Source organism: Myotis davidii, unplaced genomic scaffold, assembly GCF_000327345.1.
Source record: "Myotis davidii unplaced genomic scaffold, ASM32734v1 scaffold496, whole genome shotgun sequence".
In the NCBI taxonomy this organism is placed as follows: Eukaryota; Metazoa; Chordata; class Mammalia; order Chiroptera; family Vespertilionidae; genus Myotis; species Myotis davidii.
Window position 1 is genome coordinate 809753 of NW_006289398.1, and position 19153 is coordinate 828905.

The window sequence follows — 19153 nt, forward strand, 5'->3', positions numbered from 1 at the left end:
TCTTTCCTGTTGGGTCTCTGCCAAGCTTCCCTCTGGCATTTCCAGAGGAAATGACCTGTAACTGCTCTCAGATGCCATTGTTCACCGACTATCTGCCACCATCGTCCTGTAAAAATTACACTCCCTCCCCGGGAAGGGCGATTAGTTTGTATTCGTTCATTTAATGCAGGAAAGAAAGCTATGTTTTCAGCAAATAAGAGATTAAAATCATTAACCTTTCATTTCATTATATAGAGTGAGAGGACAGCTCACGCAGCCTGAATACCAGTTCAAAACCTTTACCATCTGGCCTCCGCGTTTCATGGGCTTTGCATTTAAATGTTCTGAGTCTCTCCAGGTGCAGCAGTGCAAAGGGGAGGTTGAGAACGGGACAACTAGGCAAAACTATTGTCTTAGATCTCCCTCCAGCCACAGCTTCCTTTTTCAATTAAAGGAAATTATTTTATTCAACTACACAGCTGCCAGTCAAATCACCATAGCAACTCTGCCTGCCAATTTCCCCAACAGTGAAAAGGCGAGAGGGAGAGAAGAAGACGAAGAATGTGCTGCCATCCAGGTAAAGATGGGCAGCTGCCAGCAGATGGGCATTGGACGCACTTTTCCAAAGAGTGGGCCAGGGCTGGGTCAGGTCCTGCATCTCCAGGGACCAGCGGGGCACCTCTGCAGGTGGCTGGGCAGAGGAGTTCGGGGGCACAAGCAAGGTGTTGGCAGGGGCTACTCAAATCCCAATCAGCTGATTCAAGTAATGAAGACTCACTCACTGGTACACTGGGGAGGGAAGAAGCATGACCCCTGGCAATGTAGCATCCGACCTGGTTATCAGCACCTTAGAGATCATTTCGCCCACATGCCTGACGGCTCTCAGAAAGTGATGTGGGCCCTTATGTGTGAACATCATTGTATTTTTCTTAGTAAAGGCTTCTCGGCTTTTATCAGATTCTCAGCAGCTTTAAGAGTCACTTGTCTAGTGGAGGCTCACATTTGACCCATATGGGCACTGAAGAAAATAATTTATCCAAAGTCGCACAATCAGTAGGTGATATATTTTTCTGTTTCATTCCTTTTTTTCTTTTGGCATTTTAAACACCTCTCCCATTGCCAGCCTCACCCTTCGTGGACAACTGTTTTTCTCGGTACCATCAAACCCAGTAGGCAGCTGCCATGGGCTAGTCGATTGGCAAGTGATTAATGATTATCGACTGGGCTTCCATCACAGAAGCTATATTCTGGAGGCTCAAGGAACTACAAACATAGTTCTGAGGGAGTTTACAATCTAATTGGGAGATAATACATCTAAGAATCAGTAGGAAGCCAGTGCAAAATAACATATTTCAAGAGCTCTATTTGAATGGGTCAATGTGAACGGAAATCCTTGAGTTTGGATAACTGAAAAGGAAGAGAGCATCTTTGGGTGGAGGAGGACAGAGCAACAGCAGCTCTGTGTACAATGTGTTCATGGAAGATACTCCCAGTACGTGTTTGGATGGACGGCGGCACATAGTAGGTGTCAAATAAAGGGTGGTTGAGCTGAACTGAAACATCTTTAGAATTTCAGCTTAGGAATAACAAGATGCCCTAAACCAGGGGGTAGCAAACTTCAGCCAGCTGCCAGGTTGTATGAGTAACGTTTTAGGGGAACACACCTCGCTTGTTTGTTTAGTTGTCTATGGCTGCTTTCCTGCTACAATGGCAGAGCTGAATAGTGGAGACAGAGGTCAGATAACTGGCAAAGCATAAAATATTTGCTATCCGAACCTTGAGAGAGAGTTGTACAACCCTTGGCACGAAACAGCAATCTTTATTTATTTTTTAAAATATATTTTTATTGATTTCAGAGAGGAGGGGAGAGAGAGAGAGAGAGAGAGAGAGAGAGACGGAAATGTTTATCATGTGAGAGAATCATTGATTAGGTGCCACTGCACACCCCACAATGGGGATCGAGCCCCAATCCAGGAATATGCCCTGGCCAGGAATCGAACCGTGACCTCCTGTTTCATAGGTTGACGCTCAACCACTGAGCCACGCCAGCTGGCATCTTTAAACTTGTTTGTGCTGCTTTGATAATCTGAGGAAGCCCCTGAGCCCTCTCTCAGAATATTTTTATGTATGTTTATTTATTTCAGAAAGATAGGAAGAGAGAGAGAGAGAGAGAGAGAGAGAAACATCAATGATGAGAGAGAATGACTGATCAGCTGCCTCCTGCATGCTCCCTATGGGGATCAAGTCCACAGCTGGGGCATGTGCCCTGACCAGGAATCAAACCGTGCCTCCTGGTTCCTAGGTCAACGCTCAATCACTGAGCCACACTGGCCAGGCTCAGAATATTTTTAATGAATAAAATGACATATATAAGATCACCCAGGAAACTAATCATATTGAAAACAATGATAAAAACAAAAAATTATGATATACTAATAGTATATGCACTTCCTTATTAATACATTAAATAACAATACCTTGCAATAGATGTGATTACTACAATAATTTTAAAGTAGTGATGAGCATGACTAGTATTTGGGGATGTGTGCAACATGTAATGGGGTAAGAAAACATCTGGGATTCTAATGCTGACAAAGTCTCAGGAATTATTAATACCACTGTGGCTTGTTGCCTATGTTCAGATTTTTTTTTAAGCAGCACACTAGATTTGGTGAAACTACAAATGTAATTTTTGTCCAACCAAAGTCCAGGGACCCCTTGAATTCTATCCATGGACCTCCTGAGGATCTGCAGCGTGCAGGCCAGCAGCCTGTTCTAGAAGAGGCATGATCCCCAAGATCACCTGGGGCGACACAGAGGTGAGCGAGAACCTGACCCTTTAAAGAGCCTCCGTTCTGTCACTGTCACGGGAGCTGCTTGGCACTGAAATGAATTGCAGAGGAAAGTCCAGAACCACAAAGTAGTCACAGGTCTAAAAATGTATCATTTGACCTTCAGCTTTCAGCCTTCTCTCTTTATTTACAAACTGGTTCAACCCAACCCAATGACAAGCAGAGTTTCCTTCTCCACTCTATCCATCTACTTGTCATTGGGTTGAGTTGAACCAATTTGTAAATAAAGAGAGAATGATACCTAACCTAGCCTGAAGAAGGGGCCGAAGCTCAGGGAAGGCTCCCTGGAGGAAGTGACCATTACACAAGTGTCCTCAAGGATGAATGAGAGCTGGGTAGGCAAAGAGGTGGTAGAGTAATCCTGGCAGAGAAGGGCAAGCAGAGAGATTTCTAGCCAAGAAAGTACATGGCTCTATAGAAAAGCAGACCAGACCTATCCCAGAATCCATCAATAGGAAGAATTTGTATAGAGGAGGCACTTACTATGTGCTGGGTGCTGTTCTATGCAATTCATGTGTATCAAACTCACTGAATCTCACAACTAGATGAGGTGAGCAAATGGTTACCCCCATTCATCTGTCTGAGGCACAAAGAAGAGGTATAAATAATCCTCTAAAGAGCACATGGTTTAACAGTGGTGGGGGCAAGGGTTGGACCAGAGAGCCTAGGTCCAGAGCCTGTACATAAGCCACCAGTGTACACTGCCTCGCCTTTGTCATGAGAATGGAAAATCAGAGTCACCAGGTTTCAGAGATCAAATGGCCAATCCTTATAGTATATGTAAGGAAGCTGAGAATTGGAATCAAGCCACTGGTCCCAAGGATCGGAGCCAGCTCAGAGCTTTTCTTCTGATCCCAAATTTGGACAAACTTAAAGCTGAGAGATGAAACCAATAATCGGACTGTAAGTTTTGATCCTGAATGAGAAACCTCTTTTAACTCTCTTAGGCTGTGACCTCGACCATAACTCAAATCACATCATCCCTTAAAAATACTCAAGGAAAATCCAGAATCTGTCCAGCCCCCATTCTGCGTCCCCGACTGGGTCTTCGTTTCAGCAACAGCCTATGCAGGGTCACTCTCTGTGAGGAACTAAGTTCATTTGTTACTTGTACATGAACAAAGAGTGTAGGATGGAAAGACAGACAACTTTTGACAAAAATGTCAATTTGTGAATAATTTTCAAAACCCACCCAGGTGGGCAGATCTTGAGATTCTCAAGTGAAAGTCAGCTTAGAAACAGCCCTCTGTGAAGATGAATTCCCCAGGTCTCATGATGGAAGGCATCTGCAAGGGATCAGGGAATTATTTAGGCAGAAAAGTGTGAAAGGGAAAAGAAAGAAACCCTTTTCCTTCCCATTGATTGGTGTAACTGTCTCAGGCTGAGATTTAGAGATCCGCATTTCTTGACCCTGTGCCCCTAAAATATACACAGAAATATTGTGAACTTTCCCACATGCACACCAGCAAAGTCAGGGGTAGACATTTTTATTGAAGACAGCTACTGAAAACTTTAATCTACCCTTTCAGCAATTGACATAGCAAAGCTCTGAAGCAATGTTAACAAATCAGGTCACACTACAGAAAAACTACAGGTAAGTTCAATGAAAACTAGTTTTCACCTTTAACCAGTCTAATGATAGCATACTAGTATGTGAAGCATGGTTTCCCATTTGGAACATCGGGGTGAGGAATATTTTTCCAGGACTTGGTTTTCATTGCCACCATAACATATATTTTTTGCTGATGAGAAAGACACTTACCCTGGGGAAATTCTTAGGCAGAGAGAGGAAAGTTTCTCAGACATTTATAGCCCAAATATTTCAAAACATAGGTAGCTATATTTATGCTTGGTTCTTATTTTAACAAACGCTAAGCATCACTGCCCACAAATAAATTTTCAGTATCACTTAGAAATGTTCTCTTTCATCATGAATGCACGATTTTTCTGTTTTAAGAAAGCAGATAAAATTTTTGAAAACACTGCAAAATAGGTTACAGCCTGCAGCCTTATTTAGAATTTGCTTCTTCAAATCTTTTTTATACTGATTAAAAATGTAAAATCTACTGTTAGCAAGGAGGATAATGAACAATCTCGGGCCAACTTTTGGGGAAACTAGAAGCTGGATGAGGAACAAAAATGTGCTTGGTTGTAAGTCCAGGGCTCTGGAGAGCATCATAAATATAAAATGTCTACCTGAAACATCATCAAACTAGCCAATGAGCAGTCAGTTCCCCATAGCCTGGTCTAGTGTAATTTCTCAGGTTAATCTTTTATTAGCCAGTTAAGTATTTTTAAAGATTTTTGTCTTGAACAATGGCAGAGGAGGGGGAGAAATGGGACTGATGTTTTCATAGTTGAGATAGAATTAATAAGACTTGGTGAATAATGGCTATAACAACATTGTTGTTGTTAATGCTCATGCAAAATTCAAATCTTGCGTGAAATTTGGGACATCCTATACAAGTACTTACCAAGACAGAGAAAGGACTGGAACCTAATTCCAAGGACAGAACCTAGATCAGCCGTGGGCAAATGAATAAAACTAAAAAAAGACCGTACCCTTTTATGTAATGATGTTTACTTTGAACTTATATTAGTTCACACACACACTCCATCCATGCTTTTGTTCTGGCCCTCCAGTCCAGTTTAAGAACCCACTGTGGCCCTCGAGTCAAAAAGTTTGCCCACCCCTGACCTAGATGGAAGCTTCACATGAAGATGGTTGAAATCTGAGGATAACGTCTGGCCATAAACTGATTTAGACAATTTCTTAGCCTTGGTCTGCCTCTTGGATATAACAAGAACCTTTGGGCCCCCAGCGAGACCCGTCACAGGTGTTTCTAGACACAGGAGGTTATCCGTATCCGGGCAAAAGGACTTCAATATTAAACATTAAACAGACCTCTCTGGGGAAAACAGAATGATTGAACACCCCAACGCTGTTGAGGCTAATTGCAACTCCTGCTAGAGCACAAGAAAGCTCTCCCTAAACTCATGTCCTCAGGCCTCACCTGTAATGGGAGAGACTCAGAGATGTTTACAGATGAATGCGGGGGATTTATCTTGCAGCCAAACAGTAAATGCCACAAGCAGCTGTGAAAGCTTTCTTTCTGGTCCAACAGCAAACAGCAGCTGAGCTGAGGCTCCCCATGCCCTCGGCCAGCAGGACTCCAGGCGGGCTGTGTTCACACTTCCTTCCCTCTCGGAAGGTGGGTCAGATGTGAAGAGATGTGGGTTGTGTAAAAAGAGCACGGGGCTGGACATCAGGGGACTTCAGTTCCCATTTTAATTCTGTCCCCATCCAGTCATTGTCTCAGCAAAGCAACTTCAGCAACTGAGTCTCACTTTCTTTCTTTGTAAAAAGAAAAATAATGGTGGGAAGGAAACAAACACGTTGCATGTCTACTGTGTATAAACACTGTGAAATCTATGCAAGCAGCCCTGCAACGAGGGTCACATGAACGTGACATTACAGATGAGGAAATGGAGGGGGCTGAGATAAGGTCACGTGACCAGTCACACATTCTGGAAGAGATAATAGAGGAGTTGGCTTCCCCATTCTACCATACCCCATTTGGAACTCCAAAATGTCCAGTAATACTACATTTGAAGCTAGCTTTCCAGGGCATTATTAAAGTATATTTTTCAAGATAAACAGAAAAAACAGATATGTAACAGTTTGTTATGCTGATGAATAATTTAAAAATATTTATACATAAGAATTTGGGGCCTAAACCCCTCAAATGTTAGAGACAATTCAGAATGTTAAAATGCATTTTTGCTGGAGAGAAATGATAATTATTAAATGTAGGTACAGGACAGCCACATATACCTGGCACTTTCCTAGGTTTTTAATGTCAACAAATTCTTCCTCATATGTGATTTCCTTTGATTCTCCTAACCACACTTTACCATATTTTGCAGATAAGGATACTGTCGTCAACGCCTGGGGGCCCATGTCAGCTCCCAGGTCCCCCCACTTCTGATTTCGGCGGCAGCTGTGGCACAGAGAGCTTCCTGTGAGCTCAGACTCTCCTCCTGGCATGGCCCGCATCCAACCTCAAGCACCTGCTGCGCTCCTATCACAGCTCCTTCCCTGCCAGGAGCCATCCTTGACCCACAGCCAGCAGGGCTTGGAAGGTGAGAACTATACCCCTCGGGAAACCCTGATCAGCAGAGGAGGAAGCAGGCGGAGAGTAGAGGCCCCTGTCGTTTTGATAGGGACATTTCGGAGGAAGAACACACACTTCAGAGGGATCTCAGCAGCATCAAGCTCCCATGGAAGGCGCTAGAGTCACACACGGTGATGTGTCCTCCTTCCTTCTCTCACTTTCCTCGTGTCTCAACCCTACTTCTAAACAAAATAAATGGCTTGCACCCAAGTCCCTGTCTCAGGCTTTGCTTTGGGGAGACCCCAAACTATGAGAGGCATGGAGGCCTCAGCAGGGGAAGTGACAGGCACAGAGCCACCTGCCCCAATTCTTATGAAAAAAATCCAATGAATTGTTCATCTCTCTCCTTTCAGTTGTACACAAAGGCTACAAGCTGTCATTTCTACCTTCCACCAAAATGCCAGTCTTAAAACAAGTTAAAAAAATGCATGCTTCAATGCAAAATGAGTACTAAATGATAACCATCATTTTTGCCAGGGGTTACACATATCATCTACCTTTAAAAAACTTTGATTTTTTCCCCAAATTTTGAAGTATTACATTTTGCTTTGCTGGTAAATTAGAAATGTTAAGTTTTTGTACATAAGAAAGCTGAAGTTTTAGGACTTTCCTATGTTATATGTTTAACTATTATTGAAACCAGAATTAGAATCTTTTCTACTCCCTTTGTCTACCAAATCTATTCAACAGCAGGACTGTAGATTTCCCTTAAGGAAGAGCATTGGCCTGGAGCTTTAATAAGAGGCAACTTTTGTTTGTTTAATGTTCTTCCCTTTTCCATTAGTTGCACCACAATTTCCACCATCTTGGGCTCTCAGTCATGTACTCTAGGTCTGAACAACCCTCCATTCCTCACTTCCAGAGCTCAGAATATGACATGTGCTGACCAATTAGTGTGGTCTCCTCCCTGGCTACATTGATTGGCTCATAGGACAGACAGGAAGCCAAACCTGGCCAATTAGAGTGAACATGGAGACTTTGATGGGTCCTTTTCCAGCAGGGAGCTACACAAGCCAACTGCACGTCTTCAGTGCCTGGTGGCCACCTTGCCACCTATAGGAAGAGCCTTCCTGAAAATGAGGCCAGCGAATGGGAAGAAAGGGAAGGCGTGGCACAGAAATGGATGGAGACAGACTGTCAAGGTCACATGATCTGGTCCTCCCTGAATTTAGACTTGCCACTGGACTTTACAGTCCCAGGAGCCCAGACATCACGGCCTCATCTTCCTTCAAGCTCCTGCCACTTGGAATTCCACAAACCAGCCAGAAACAAGTTCTGTATTCAAGCATTGAAGAGACGGCGCAGAACTTCTCTGGACAAACAAGTAAGTGTTTCCCACGACCAAGGAATAAGCTGGAAGTCAAGGACTGCGGCGGAGCTACTCACATCTTGGCAGAATCCTCTGTCCCTGCTTCAGAGAGCCCCGGGACCGAGTACTGAGCAAGTCCCTTCATGACCCTGCAGCAGCCAGCCCCAGACAAGCCCCTCGCCTCTCAGCGGAGTACACTGACTCCACACACCTCATTTCAATGGCTCGGTGCTTCAACTCACATCCCAGCTGCATCTGGGCTCCAGAGGATGGACCTTAGATGGAAATTCCTTCGGCTCATTTTGTTCTTTTGCTCAAAACTACATAGCAGCATTGAGAAGCCCTGTTTCACATTTTAAACTCTTAAAAAAGCTTCTAATCACCTTTGTACCCTCTGCAAAGCTGAATAAAAAGGGGCTGGAGAGGTGATGAGAGCCAAGAATGCTGAAACCACACCAAGAAACTTGCCCAAGGCAATACCGATACAATGAACTATAATTGTTTTTAAAGGTCTTATTCCTTCTCCCTCCAGAAAAGTCACCATCAAGTATTTACTTCAAAGACAATGTTTCAAAGGCAGGGAGGCAAGTTCCGAGCCTGAAATGCAGGCAGACTTGTCTCTAACTGTGGAAAGGAAATGGGGAAGACGTCAGGTGAGTGAGGACAGGTTTACCAGATGGCCCACCACTGAAGAGGAGGGGGGACAGGCGCTGGCTCAGGCCTCCACACCTCTGTCATCTGTTAAACACACATGCTGTGAGCCGATGCTCCCTCTAGGCTTCCAGCATGCTTAGAATACCTTTGGCTTCTGGGTGTGACGTACAAACTCACCTGATGAATTCCACGGAATAGTACTGAATAGGGGAGCTTCCTTCACTCTCTCCAGGTTTCCAAGATAGGGCCACCTCGGACTCGGAAACCACAGTGACATGAGGCTGCTGGGGTGCTGCCGGAGGCAGGCAGGAATCTAGGCAAGACAGCAGGCAACTAGTTGGTTTAGGATCTTTGCTGCAGGAGAGGTTTAATATGTAAAAAAAAAACACAAAAAAGCAGGTCTGCTTCTTACTGCCTAAACCTCTCTATTCAGAGCAGCAGGAAATCCACACCAAACAAACACAAACATAAACACAACTGGGTTCACCATGTAAGGCTGGAGTCAGTAAGAACTGGTCTCCCTGTCTTCCCCATGCCCCGCTGGCTGGAATCTAACTAAACTATTATCCAGACCATTGACTTTGGGATACACAATGGAGTGTATCCTTTGAAGCCTCAAATCATACTTCCACCTCCTAACAGCCTTTCATCTCTGTTTGCATGTTGGAATTGATATTTATCTACAAGGAAAAAAAAAAGCTTAGCCACTTTCTTTCTGTGTGTGTGTGTGTGTGTGTGTGTGTGTGTGTGTGTGTGTTCCCCCGATGATAATCAGAATACATACCAGTGGGAGGACATTTGGGAAATGCCCTCGTGTGTAAAGACATAGGCATCACCCATGATCCTCTTGCCTAAAGCTAACTGCTGCTACTGTTTTCATACCCAGACTTTCATATCGCTCAGCCTTCCTTTATACTCCTGCTTCTGCCAGAGACATTTTTCCTGCTTTCTCTTCCCAGTGAAATAGGCAGTTTTCAAAATTTGGGGCAAATACATGATTCGTCCTGAAACGCCCCCTGAGCCTGGAGGTGGAGGACGTGCTCTCTCCTGAGTGCTCCCAGTCCACTGCACAGACCTCGGATGCACTGGGGTTGCTCGCTTACTGTTTGCTTCTCCCTCAACAGAAGCTCCCTGTGAGCAATGCCATGTGATCAAAGCATCTTTGCCTCCAGTACCACCTCTACGAGCCTTCGTTGGGTCCCCTTTGTCTATAAATCCCTCTTCCCGTGTCTCTTCCTCACCTTCTTAATTCCCTCTCACTGTCAGATCTCCACTTAGAAGTCATCTCAGGGAATTCTAACCTCCCCACTCCATCAGGTCTCCCTTTGTACATTCTCACAGCACTGCAGGTAGCATTTATCACTACCTGTGACTACACATTAATTAAATGGAGTCTTGACCCACCCCTCTATGTTCCAAGAAGGCAGGAGCTGTTCTGTTCGCCACTGAATTCCCAGAGCCTAGTACAGTGATGGCAAACCTTTTGAGCTCGGCGTGTCAGCATTTTGAAAAACCCTAACTTAACTGGTGCCGTGTCACATAGAGAAGTTTTTTGATATTTGCAACCATAGTAAAACAAAGACTTATATTTTTGATATTTATTTTATATATTTAAATGCCATTTAACAAAGAAAAATCAACCAAAAAAATGAGTTCGCGTGTCACCTCTGACACGCGTGTCATAGGTTCGCCATCACTGGTATAGTACAATGCCTGGTACACAGTAGGTCTTTGTTGATATATATACTGAATGAAGGAATGAATGAAGAGCACCCGTCAGTTTCCTATTATTAAGGAACTGAACCCATTTTACCTTGGGGCAAGGTGGTAACATGCTGAGGAGAGCTAAGCCACCCTTTGCCTGTCACGCTGGAAGCTGCTACGCTCACTTGATATTCAGTGCCTGGTTTCAAATCTCCGATCACTTCCTCCTGTCAATGACCAAACAGGAGAGGTGTCAATGGGGCAAACCAGACAATTCCCATGAAGGCTGCCTTTTGAGACCCCTGTGAAATTTTGCTTGGGACAGAGGTTGTTTTACTTTCTTTGAGACTGGCCAAGTTTTCAAATTTGTAAAGAGGAAAACACCATGATGTATTTCCCGAGACTAGAGCATCACCCTTTATTAAATCTATACAGTAAGTGACTAAGGGTGGGGAGCATGTATAGTGTGGAGACTCTGGACAAAGGGATAATTCATGGCCTGGGCTAAATGGAGCTGGATGGCGAGAGATTTCATCACGCTACTCCGAACGCATGCAACTTAAAACAGGTATTGTTTATTTCTGGAGTTTTCCGTTTAATATTTTCAGACCTCAACTGACCATAGGTAATGAAACTGCAGAAAGCAAAACCTGGGATAAGGGAGGACTGCCGTCTTCTTGCTTGGGTAAGTTCATCTCCTGCTCCCTTAGCTTCCAGCACTGCCTTCGCCAATCTGCACCTCCAGCCCAGACCTGCCTCTAGAGTCCAGCGCGGGCCTGTGACTGCCTCCTGAACATCTCCACCCCACAACTACGAAGCAACTCAAATTCAACATAACCAAAGTTCAACTAATCCTTTCTCCTCCTCCCACCCAAAAGAAAACAAAAAACAATAACCTTATTTTACATTCTGTGCTCCCTCTCATTGTCCAAACCAGAAATTCTTGACCAGTACTCTTTCAGATCACTTGATTCTGGTAATGTCATTTTGTCACAGGCGTTTCAGTCCAAGTCCTCGCAATTTTGACAATTACGAGGCCACCAATACTGCCTGCACCTCCAATGCAGACTCCACACTGTTAGAGTTATCCTCCTGAACCCCTAATCTAATACCATGTCACTTCCCACTTTAAAGCCCCTTAGGAGAGCGTATTTGTGTCCCCTGTTCATCCCTCCAGCATTGTCTCATGCCACCTCCCTTCCCTGCATTCCGCATTCCCATCAGACTTAAGGACATGGCAGGGCTCGGATTTATGCCAGTCAACCGCTTGCCTCTGGGCCTTTGAACCTGCTGCTCCCTCTCCATGAAACGTCCTTCTCCCCAGTCCTGCCCGGCTCAGCCCCGCTCATCCCTCATGACTCAGTTCAGCCGAGACATTACCTCATTTCTTTGAGCCCCAGCCTCCGGTCTGGTTGGGCAACCCTTCCTCTATGCCTCTATGCTCCCTGGCGTCCTTGGTGCACCTCAGTCTTAACACCACTCCCCTTACATTGTGACTGTCTGTTGATTTGTCACCTTCTCTGCACCCACCTGAGGGCAGGGAGCAAGTTCTTATTCCTCTGGCATCCCAGAGCTTAGCATAGTGTTATTGGACATGTACCAAGTGCCCACGAAATGCTTTTTGATGAACAAATGCATTAACTAGCGAATGAGAAAAACAAATGAAACCCAGATGTCCAAGGTAATCCGATGAGCTCAAAGAGAGACTGCCCCCTCCACCTGGATTCCCAGCACCAATGCCTGTGCTCCAGGCCCTGGAGCTAGTGAGGAACTACAGACACAGGGCTGACTCCCTCTGACCCACTCCCTCCAGCCACCTGCACATACCTCTCAGATGCTCCCTTCTTCCACTTCCTCTGAATCCTGACCTGGACCATTTAACAGCCACCTGGAGAGTGTCTACCTCCACTCCTTCTCCCCCACCCCTCCTCACACCCCGGACCCACTCTATTCTACATGCAGCTGCACAAGGGATCTTTGCTGAACATACGGACCTACTTCCAGAGCCCCTCCTGCTCTAGTTCCCTGCATCTGGGCACCTAATTCCACCATCTGCCCCCTGGTTTCATGTCAAGTTGGGTTCAGAGACTGGACGGTGGACAGCAGACACAGTTCTCACTCTCTCCCAAGTGCCGCACCCAGGCCTTTCCCATGGAGGCAGAGAGGCATTTCCAAGCCCACTTGATGCCCTCACAGGCTTTTGCTGCAGGATCCCTTTCCCTGTGAACTGATTGTGTTGTATGAAGTGTAGGGGTGTAATGCGGTTTCACAGGTCACTAGACATTAGCTATGAGCCAACATAAATCCAGCTCCCATGGAGTGTTGTTTCTCTGCCCCAGGAACAGGGGCAGCCTGGCTTGATCCTTCTCCCGGCCTGTGAGGTAGGTACCACTCTGATTTTCATTTGTGGACGATAAAAGGGAACCCCTGAAAAGCTAGCGATTGGCTCAAGGACATGAATGGTGAGGCGGGCATTTGAAGCGGGCTTTGTTTGACTCCTCGGCCCATGCTCTAATTCTATAATATGTGGATGAAAAATATTAGATAATATTTAAATCTACAAACCATACTTAGCATAAACACTGACAACCAGATGGTTATTTGATCTATACATGTAGAAGTTTCTGTACTAGAAATTTCAAAGTTATCACTGAAAATCAGAACTCAAAGATTGGACCCTGATTTCAGACCTCACTTTTCCCCCTCACCCTTTCTCCTACTGCTGGAAACTCAGGCCATTTGTTTCCAGAAATGATGCTAGATGTTGTTTTGTTCACTCGCCCGGACATGGAGTTACTGTACTAGGAGGGCAGCCAGTTCACATGGCTGAGAGGAGGCATGACGTGAGAGCCCAGACAAGAAGCCAGGAGACCCAGGTTCTGAGCCAGGCAGCTGTGCCACTTAACTTCTCTGGGCCAAAGTTCCAACACCGAAACTCTAGAATTCTCCTTAAATAACCTTCATTGGTAGCTCTGAAGTCGGGGCTGGGTCTCAGTTGCCCTGGTGCAAGTTGGGAACATCTAGCATCATTAGGTGGAAGGCACTAGAAAAACAGAAAAATACTCTCTTCCTGACCTCCTTCTTCCAATGGTCCAGACCAAGGCTGTGCAGGCCAGGGTGGAGGGAGGGGCAGAGAGGGTGGGGTGCCCATTCCCGGTGGTCACAGAGAGTTAGAGAGTGTCATCCAGGGTCTGAAAGGAAGGGCAGTACTGGCTTTGGGTCAGGACCAATCTTTCTCATACGGGTCTGTCCTATGTGTTACAAAAAAGCCAGCATCCCTGAAGCTGGTCCACTAAAATGCTCACACAGATCTCCAAATGCTCTACAGGGGACAAAGGAACCCTGAGTTGGGGACCATTACCCATCAATCCCTTCATTTTATAGTCAAAGGACATTCAGAGGGACCCAATGACCTTGCCCAAAGTCACCCTTGCTGTGGTGACAGAGCTGGGACTACATGCAAGTCTCCTGGTTAAGTTTTCTCTCTCTAACCTTGGGTAACACCCAAATAGAATTACTGTCCTCCTTTAAAATTCTGTGGGATTTTACAATGCGCATAATATATAAGCAGAGTAGCACATGTATAATTAATAAGTACATAAATATACATATATTGGTACATGTTCAAATATGTGTTTACTGATGGCATGCATGATAAAAGGTGTGCAGACTGCCGGTTTCAACCTCCTTTTCTATTTCTACCTCTAAGAAATGGCCCGATTGCCCTGATTTGCCCTAGTCGTTATTTTTGCTGGATGAAACTGTAGGTTGCTCTCCTACAAGAAAGGTACGCATCTAGTGCTAACCAAATCAGAAGTCTCCACATCGGCAGATCATCAAAGAAGGCATGGGAATTCCACATCATCTATCAGCCAGGTAATCTTGGTCATTTCACCACTTGCCAACCCAGTCTTTTGTTTGTCATTCAACCCAAAGAAAATCAACCACCCAGTTTTAGGTGACCGGTCCTGTCTCATTGAGGTCTCAGATGGTTAGAGGAAGTAAGAAAGGGAGAAGGGAAAGGGGTGGGGGGAAACCGCCCCCACAAAGGCTCTCTCACTCGTTTAAACATTTCCTTTCCTTTTTAATCTTCTTCGCCTAGTTTTGGAACGGAGCTTAAATGACTTCAACCTTTAACGATGCTCCCCTCAACCCTCCTGTGCAGGTGAGAGGAAGCAGCACGTGGAGGATGGAATTCGTCGGGGATGCTGGGTGGTCCTGCTCCTGTAGGAACTAAGCATCTTCTCTGGGCCTCGGTCAGTGAGAGGCAGATGCGGGAAAAGCAACATTCTGATCAAAAGGGCCCCCTGGATCCCCGGGGGGTGGGAGGGGCAGGGTTTAGCTTTTCTCAAGCACACTTACAAAAATCACCGGAGGCTCAGGCTGCCCCTGCGAAGGAGAGAAAACAGAAGCACATGAGAAGGAAACAAGGCGGGGTGAAGTGAACCCTCAGAGCCGCGGCCCCCCCACGCCCAGCCCCGGGCAGCTGCCCACACCCTCACAGCACCGATTCTGCAGACCCTCACTCAGTGCCTCCTCGGGCAGGTATGCCGCTGAGGGCTCTCTGATCAGGGCCTTGTCCAATGCTCACGGCATCCCTATGATAGGTACAGGGCAGAGGTTCCCAAACTCCCTCTGTTCACGTCACCTTGAGCATCTCAGAAATACTTGGACAGCACCTCTACCCCAAAGCAGTGCCGAGCGGTTCCATTTCTTCAGGAGGTCAGTCATGTTATGCCCAAACCACTTGGCAGTACTAGCTCACACCGATGGAGGTGCTTCCATTGAAAAGTTCAGATAAGCCGCAGCCCCCTGGGGGTTGGCTGCAGAGCCCCCGCAGCACCCTGGCACGCAGCCTGCCGTCAGAGACACACTACCTATGGATGGATGCTATGGGAAACCCTGTGTGTCGGTGAGGGAACGGAGACGGGTCAGGGGACCCACTGGCTGGGTGTAATACAAGATCTGAACGTGAGTCCTCTGGATCCAGAGCCCACTCGACCCTCCTCCATCAGGTCTGCCCTCACAGCTAGTCCATATTTCCACGCGTGCGCAATTCCCTGGCTCAAGCCATCCTGAATGCCCCTCCCTCCTGCCTTTCCAGAAACTGGCGGGCAGGCCTCAAGTCTCAGCCCCCCAATTTGACCTCTTGTTCCTACAGGGGTCCCTCCCTCTTCAGAACCGCAGTCAGTCACTAAGTGGCATGTTAATGGCATCTGGCTGCCTGCTGCTCTCTATTGTGTAGTCAGCTGACCGGGGTTTCCCCAATAAGACTGAGAGCTGCCCAAGAACAGGGCTCTGTTATCTCCGCTGGGCGTCCAGCAGCGACTCTGAAAGTTACTGAAATCCGCAAGGTCGTCAAATGCTATAACCTGATAACACACTCTAACCAAGAGGATGTATTTACTATACAGGCAATGGCCACCAGACATGATACTGACATGGCTGCTTTTACATGTGACCAAAGACTTAGAGACACAATCGTACTTGGCACTCACAACAGTGCAATTATTATGCCCTTTTTACGGGAGAAAGGAGAGGTTCAGACAGGATAAGTGACTTTGGCCAAAGTTTCCCAACTGTAAGGATAGGGAGGAGGCCTGTACCCCGGGGTGCTGTCCTTCCTGGCCTCTGTTCTATGTGTGCACCGCGGTGGCTGTCCCAGACACGCCGTGCAATGTGAAGTGCACAGTCAAGGGGTTCGAGGGTCCAGCCCAGGTTCACAGATGGGGCAGGATCTTGCTTTCAGAGGCGCTATCCAGACTCTGAAACACCTGTCACCCTCCCTGCCCAGAGAGTGCTAGCCCCACCCACTGCAGGCCAGGATGCGGGGCTGAGACACTGCCCAGCACACCGCCCAGCACACCGCCGCCCTCGATGGGCCACAGGCTTGTTGGAAGTTCCAGCGCTACTGCCAAGGGGAGACTGAACCTCAGGTAATGGTTTCCTAGGCGAGGCCAACCCCTCCTCCCCTGTTAGGGTGGAGGGAACCACAGAGCCTGGGGCTGAGGGCTGCTGAGGCGAATGAGGAACAGTGAGCAAAAGTCTGAGATTAAAAGCACGTCGTGCAAAGGGCATGCGAGCTGAAACTGCGCAGGACTTCCTTCGGAGCCACGAGGGCTTTGGTGACAGTAGCCAGAGCAGGGCCCTGAAGTGCGGGGTCTACCGTCCGCTGTGTTGCTTGGCAGGTCTGACTTGGCGAAAGTCATTCCTCTCCGAGTCACGGCATCCAGCAGTAAAATGAGGTCATAGGACAGTGGCGAAGATGAAATGGAAGCGCAAATGGAGAGCAGGAGGGATGGGGCCTGGCGGATAACAGATGCGCAGCAAGGAGAGCTACTGATCACCCAGGACAAGTAGGTTTCCGTGCGCGCCCGCGGGCAGGGGTCCCGTGGGGTGATCGACAGGGCCACAGTATTGTGGTCTATCCAACAAACTCCTTGCAGGGACGGGGAAGGCTCTAGCCTGCAGGACAATTGCAGATGGGGAAGGAGGACCATGTAGGAGAAGCAAACAGAACAGGCCTAAGGCAGAAACATGCCCCCAGACAGACCGTGACAAGAAACAGAAAAGAAATAGATGGAGAGCCACACTAGCTAGTGGAAGGACAGGCTGGAGAAGAAAAACAGACAGAATGGACCCGCTGAGTGTACACTGCAAATGACATCATTTTCTTCTGCACTGTGTCGCCAGGCAGCGGGGAAGACACAGCTGTGTTATATTTACTGATAAAGCTTTATTGAGATTTCACAAAAATCAGAGTTGAACTTTTTGAAGAAAAGAAGGAAAAACAGCTGTAAGGCAGATGTCTTTTCGTGTGATAAACAGGGTGGATTGAGTCCAGGATGCGAGTGCTGACATCCAAACTCTCTCTTCGTGTGGCTGCCTTTGGGGGTGCAGACAGGTGTACACGAAAGGCACCCACACATTCGCGAGGACCACATGACATTGTTACTATCACTACACATACAGCACCCCCCTTCCCCAATCAGAAACCCTCCTGGGTATCTCGGAAATGCCAACCCCGGTGTGGCAGGAGTGCCGCCGGGATGGAGTACTCACGGTGGCGGAGTCCTGGCCCAGCTGCACGCTGCGGTTCCGCTCCCGCAGGGGTTCATCAGTGCCAACCGCAGAGTAAGAGACCTGGAAAGGTGCAGACCGCGGGTGAGGGCAGCGCAGGCCTTCCCCACCGGATCTGGGCCCGGGTTCTGGGGGCGCTCACATTGCAGTGGGCCCTCGGGTGTCCTGCCTCACCTCACACACACTACAGGACAACTGACATCACACACGGGGCCAGGGTCACCTCGGAAGCCTGCAGAGGCCAGAGGCAGGCTCTCGTCCGTGAGGTGGGGTGGACTGGCTGGACCCAGCTCCTGTTCCTCACAACCACGCTCTCAGGTAACCTTGCATTTTCCTACCCTGGATGCCACCCGAGTCAGGAAACACGTTTCTCTACTCTAAGAAGACAATAGGACAGGGGCATTGATGAATGGCTACCCTCTCTTGTTGAAATGGGAATGTGGGCCCAGTGCAGCCAGCTCTCCGATTGCCCCAGAGAGCTGAGAACTGCAGATATTTCTCTGATATCTTTTGACTTCTAAAAGGTGACTCATTTTAATAAACACTGTTCAAAGAAAACGTCTTGGGGACTCCAGCCAGTTCGATTTGCAGCCTGTGGAAGGCAGGACGCATTCTCTCTTGCTTCCTCCACTTGGCCGGCCCACCCCTTCCCCTTGGTTCAGATGTTACGTTACTTTGTACTTACGGACAACATGCCCCAGTGAATCCCTAGCATTCCCCATGTTCCTGCTACTTGACTGCAGACAACTGGGTACAGGAACCATGTCTTTTACTTAGTTTAAATTTTCCAATCCCTGAGCAGAGGAAGAACAGGCTAGATCCTAATGACCTTCAGGGCACCGACAAATGGCCTTGAACAGGAAACAGTTCCTCTGGCTTCAGGAGGGAGCAGGGGGCAGTGATCGATACGCGGGGCTGATGGGAGGTCATACCATGGAGGAGCAAAGATGAGAAGGAGCACCCGGTCATCCCAACGCACCCACTGCAGAAGCCCGAGCCCAGGTACTCACGGTGTACCCCACGACGGGGTGCCTGGGATGCCTTGGCATCTTCCACTGGATGCTGAAAGCCGTACAGTTCAATGCGTCCAGCACGATGCGCAGAGGAGGACCCACCTTGCCTGTTTTTGCCAAAACAAAAGAGACTGCATTAGAGGTCCATGCACCTGGGGTACCTGCACAGGATGGAAGAGAGGGCACCTATGGGTGGACAGCAGGCAATGCAGCCGTGTCTCTGGTCTGACTTCACTGCTGTCCCCTCCCAACCTGGCACTGAAAGGGAAATCAGCCCGGCTCTTGCCCTCAGTCCCTGCTGTAACTGCTAATACCCTAGGGACCAGCAGAGCGGGACATTCAAATGCTCTCACTTGACTCCCTAGGTCAGTGGTTCTCAACCTTCCT

The 19153-nt window shown here is 47.5% G+C and overlaps 1 protein-coding gene across 2 annotated transcripts in view; it reads right to left on the reverse strand.

Moving 5' to 3' along the window:
• Window positions 1–18875, reverse strand: part of EGFLAM (EGF like, fibronectin type III and laminin G domains) — an 81564-nt gene extending 62689 nt beyond the window's left edge. For both annotated transcript variants that reach the window (XM_015562635.1, XM_015562634.1), the window contains exons 1-5: window positions 18764–18875; window positions 17736–17816; window positions 15036–15062; window positions 10783–10900; window positions 9147–9282 (exon numbers count right to left, since the gene is read on the reverse strand). In XM_015562635.1, the coding sequence (XP_015418121.1) occupies window positions 9147–9282; window positions 10783–10900; window positions 15036–15062; window positions 17736–17816; window positions 18764–18802 (401 nt within the window). In that variant the 5' untranslated portion in view covers window positions 18803–18875. The remainder of the gene's footprint in view (window positions 1–9146; window positions 9283–10782; window positions 10901–15035; window positions 15063–17735; window positions 17817–18763) is intronic.
• Between the last annotated feature and the right edge of the window lie 278 nt (window positions 18876–19153).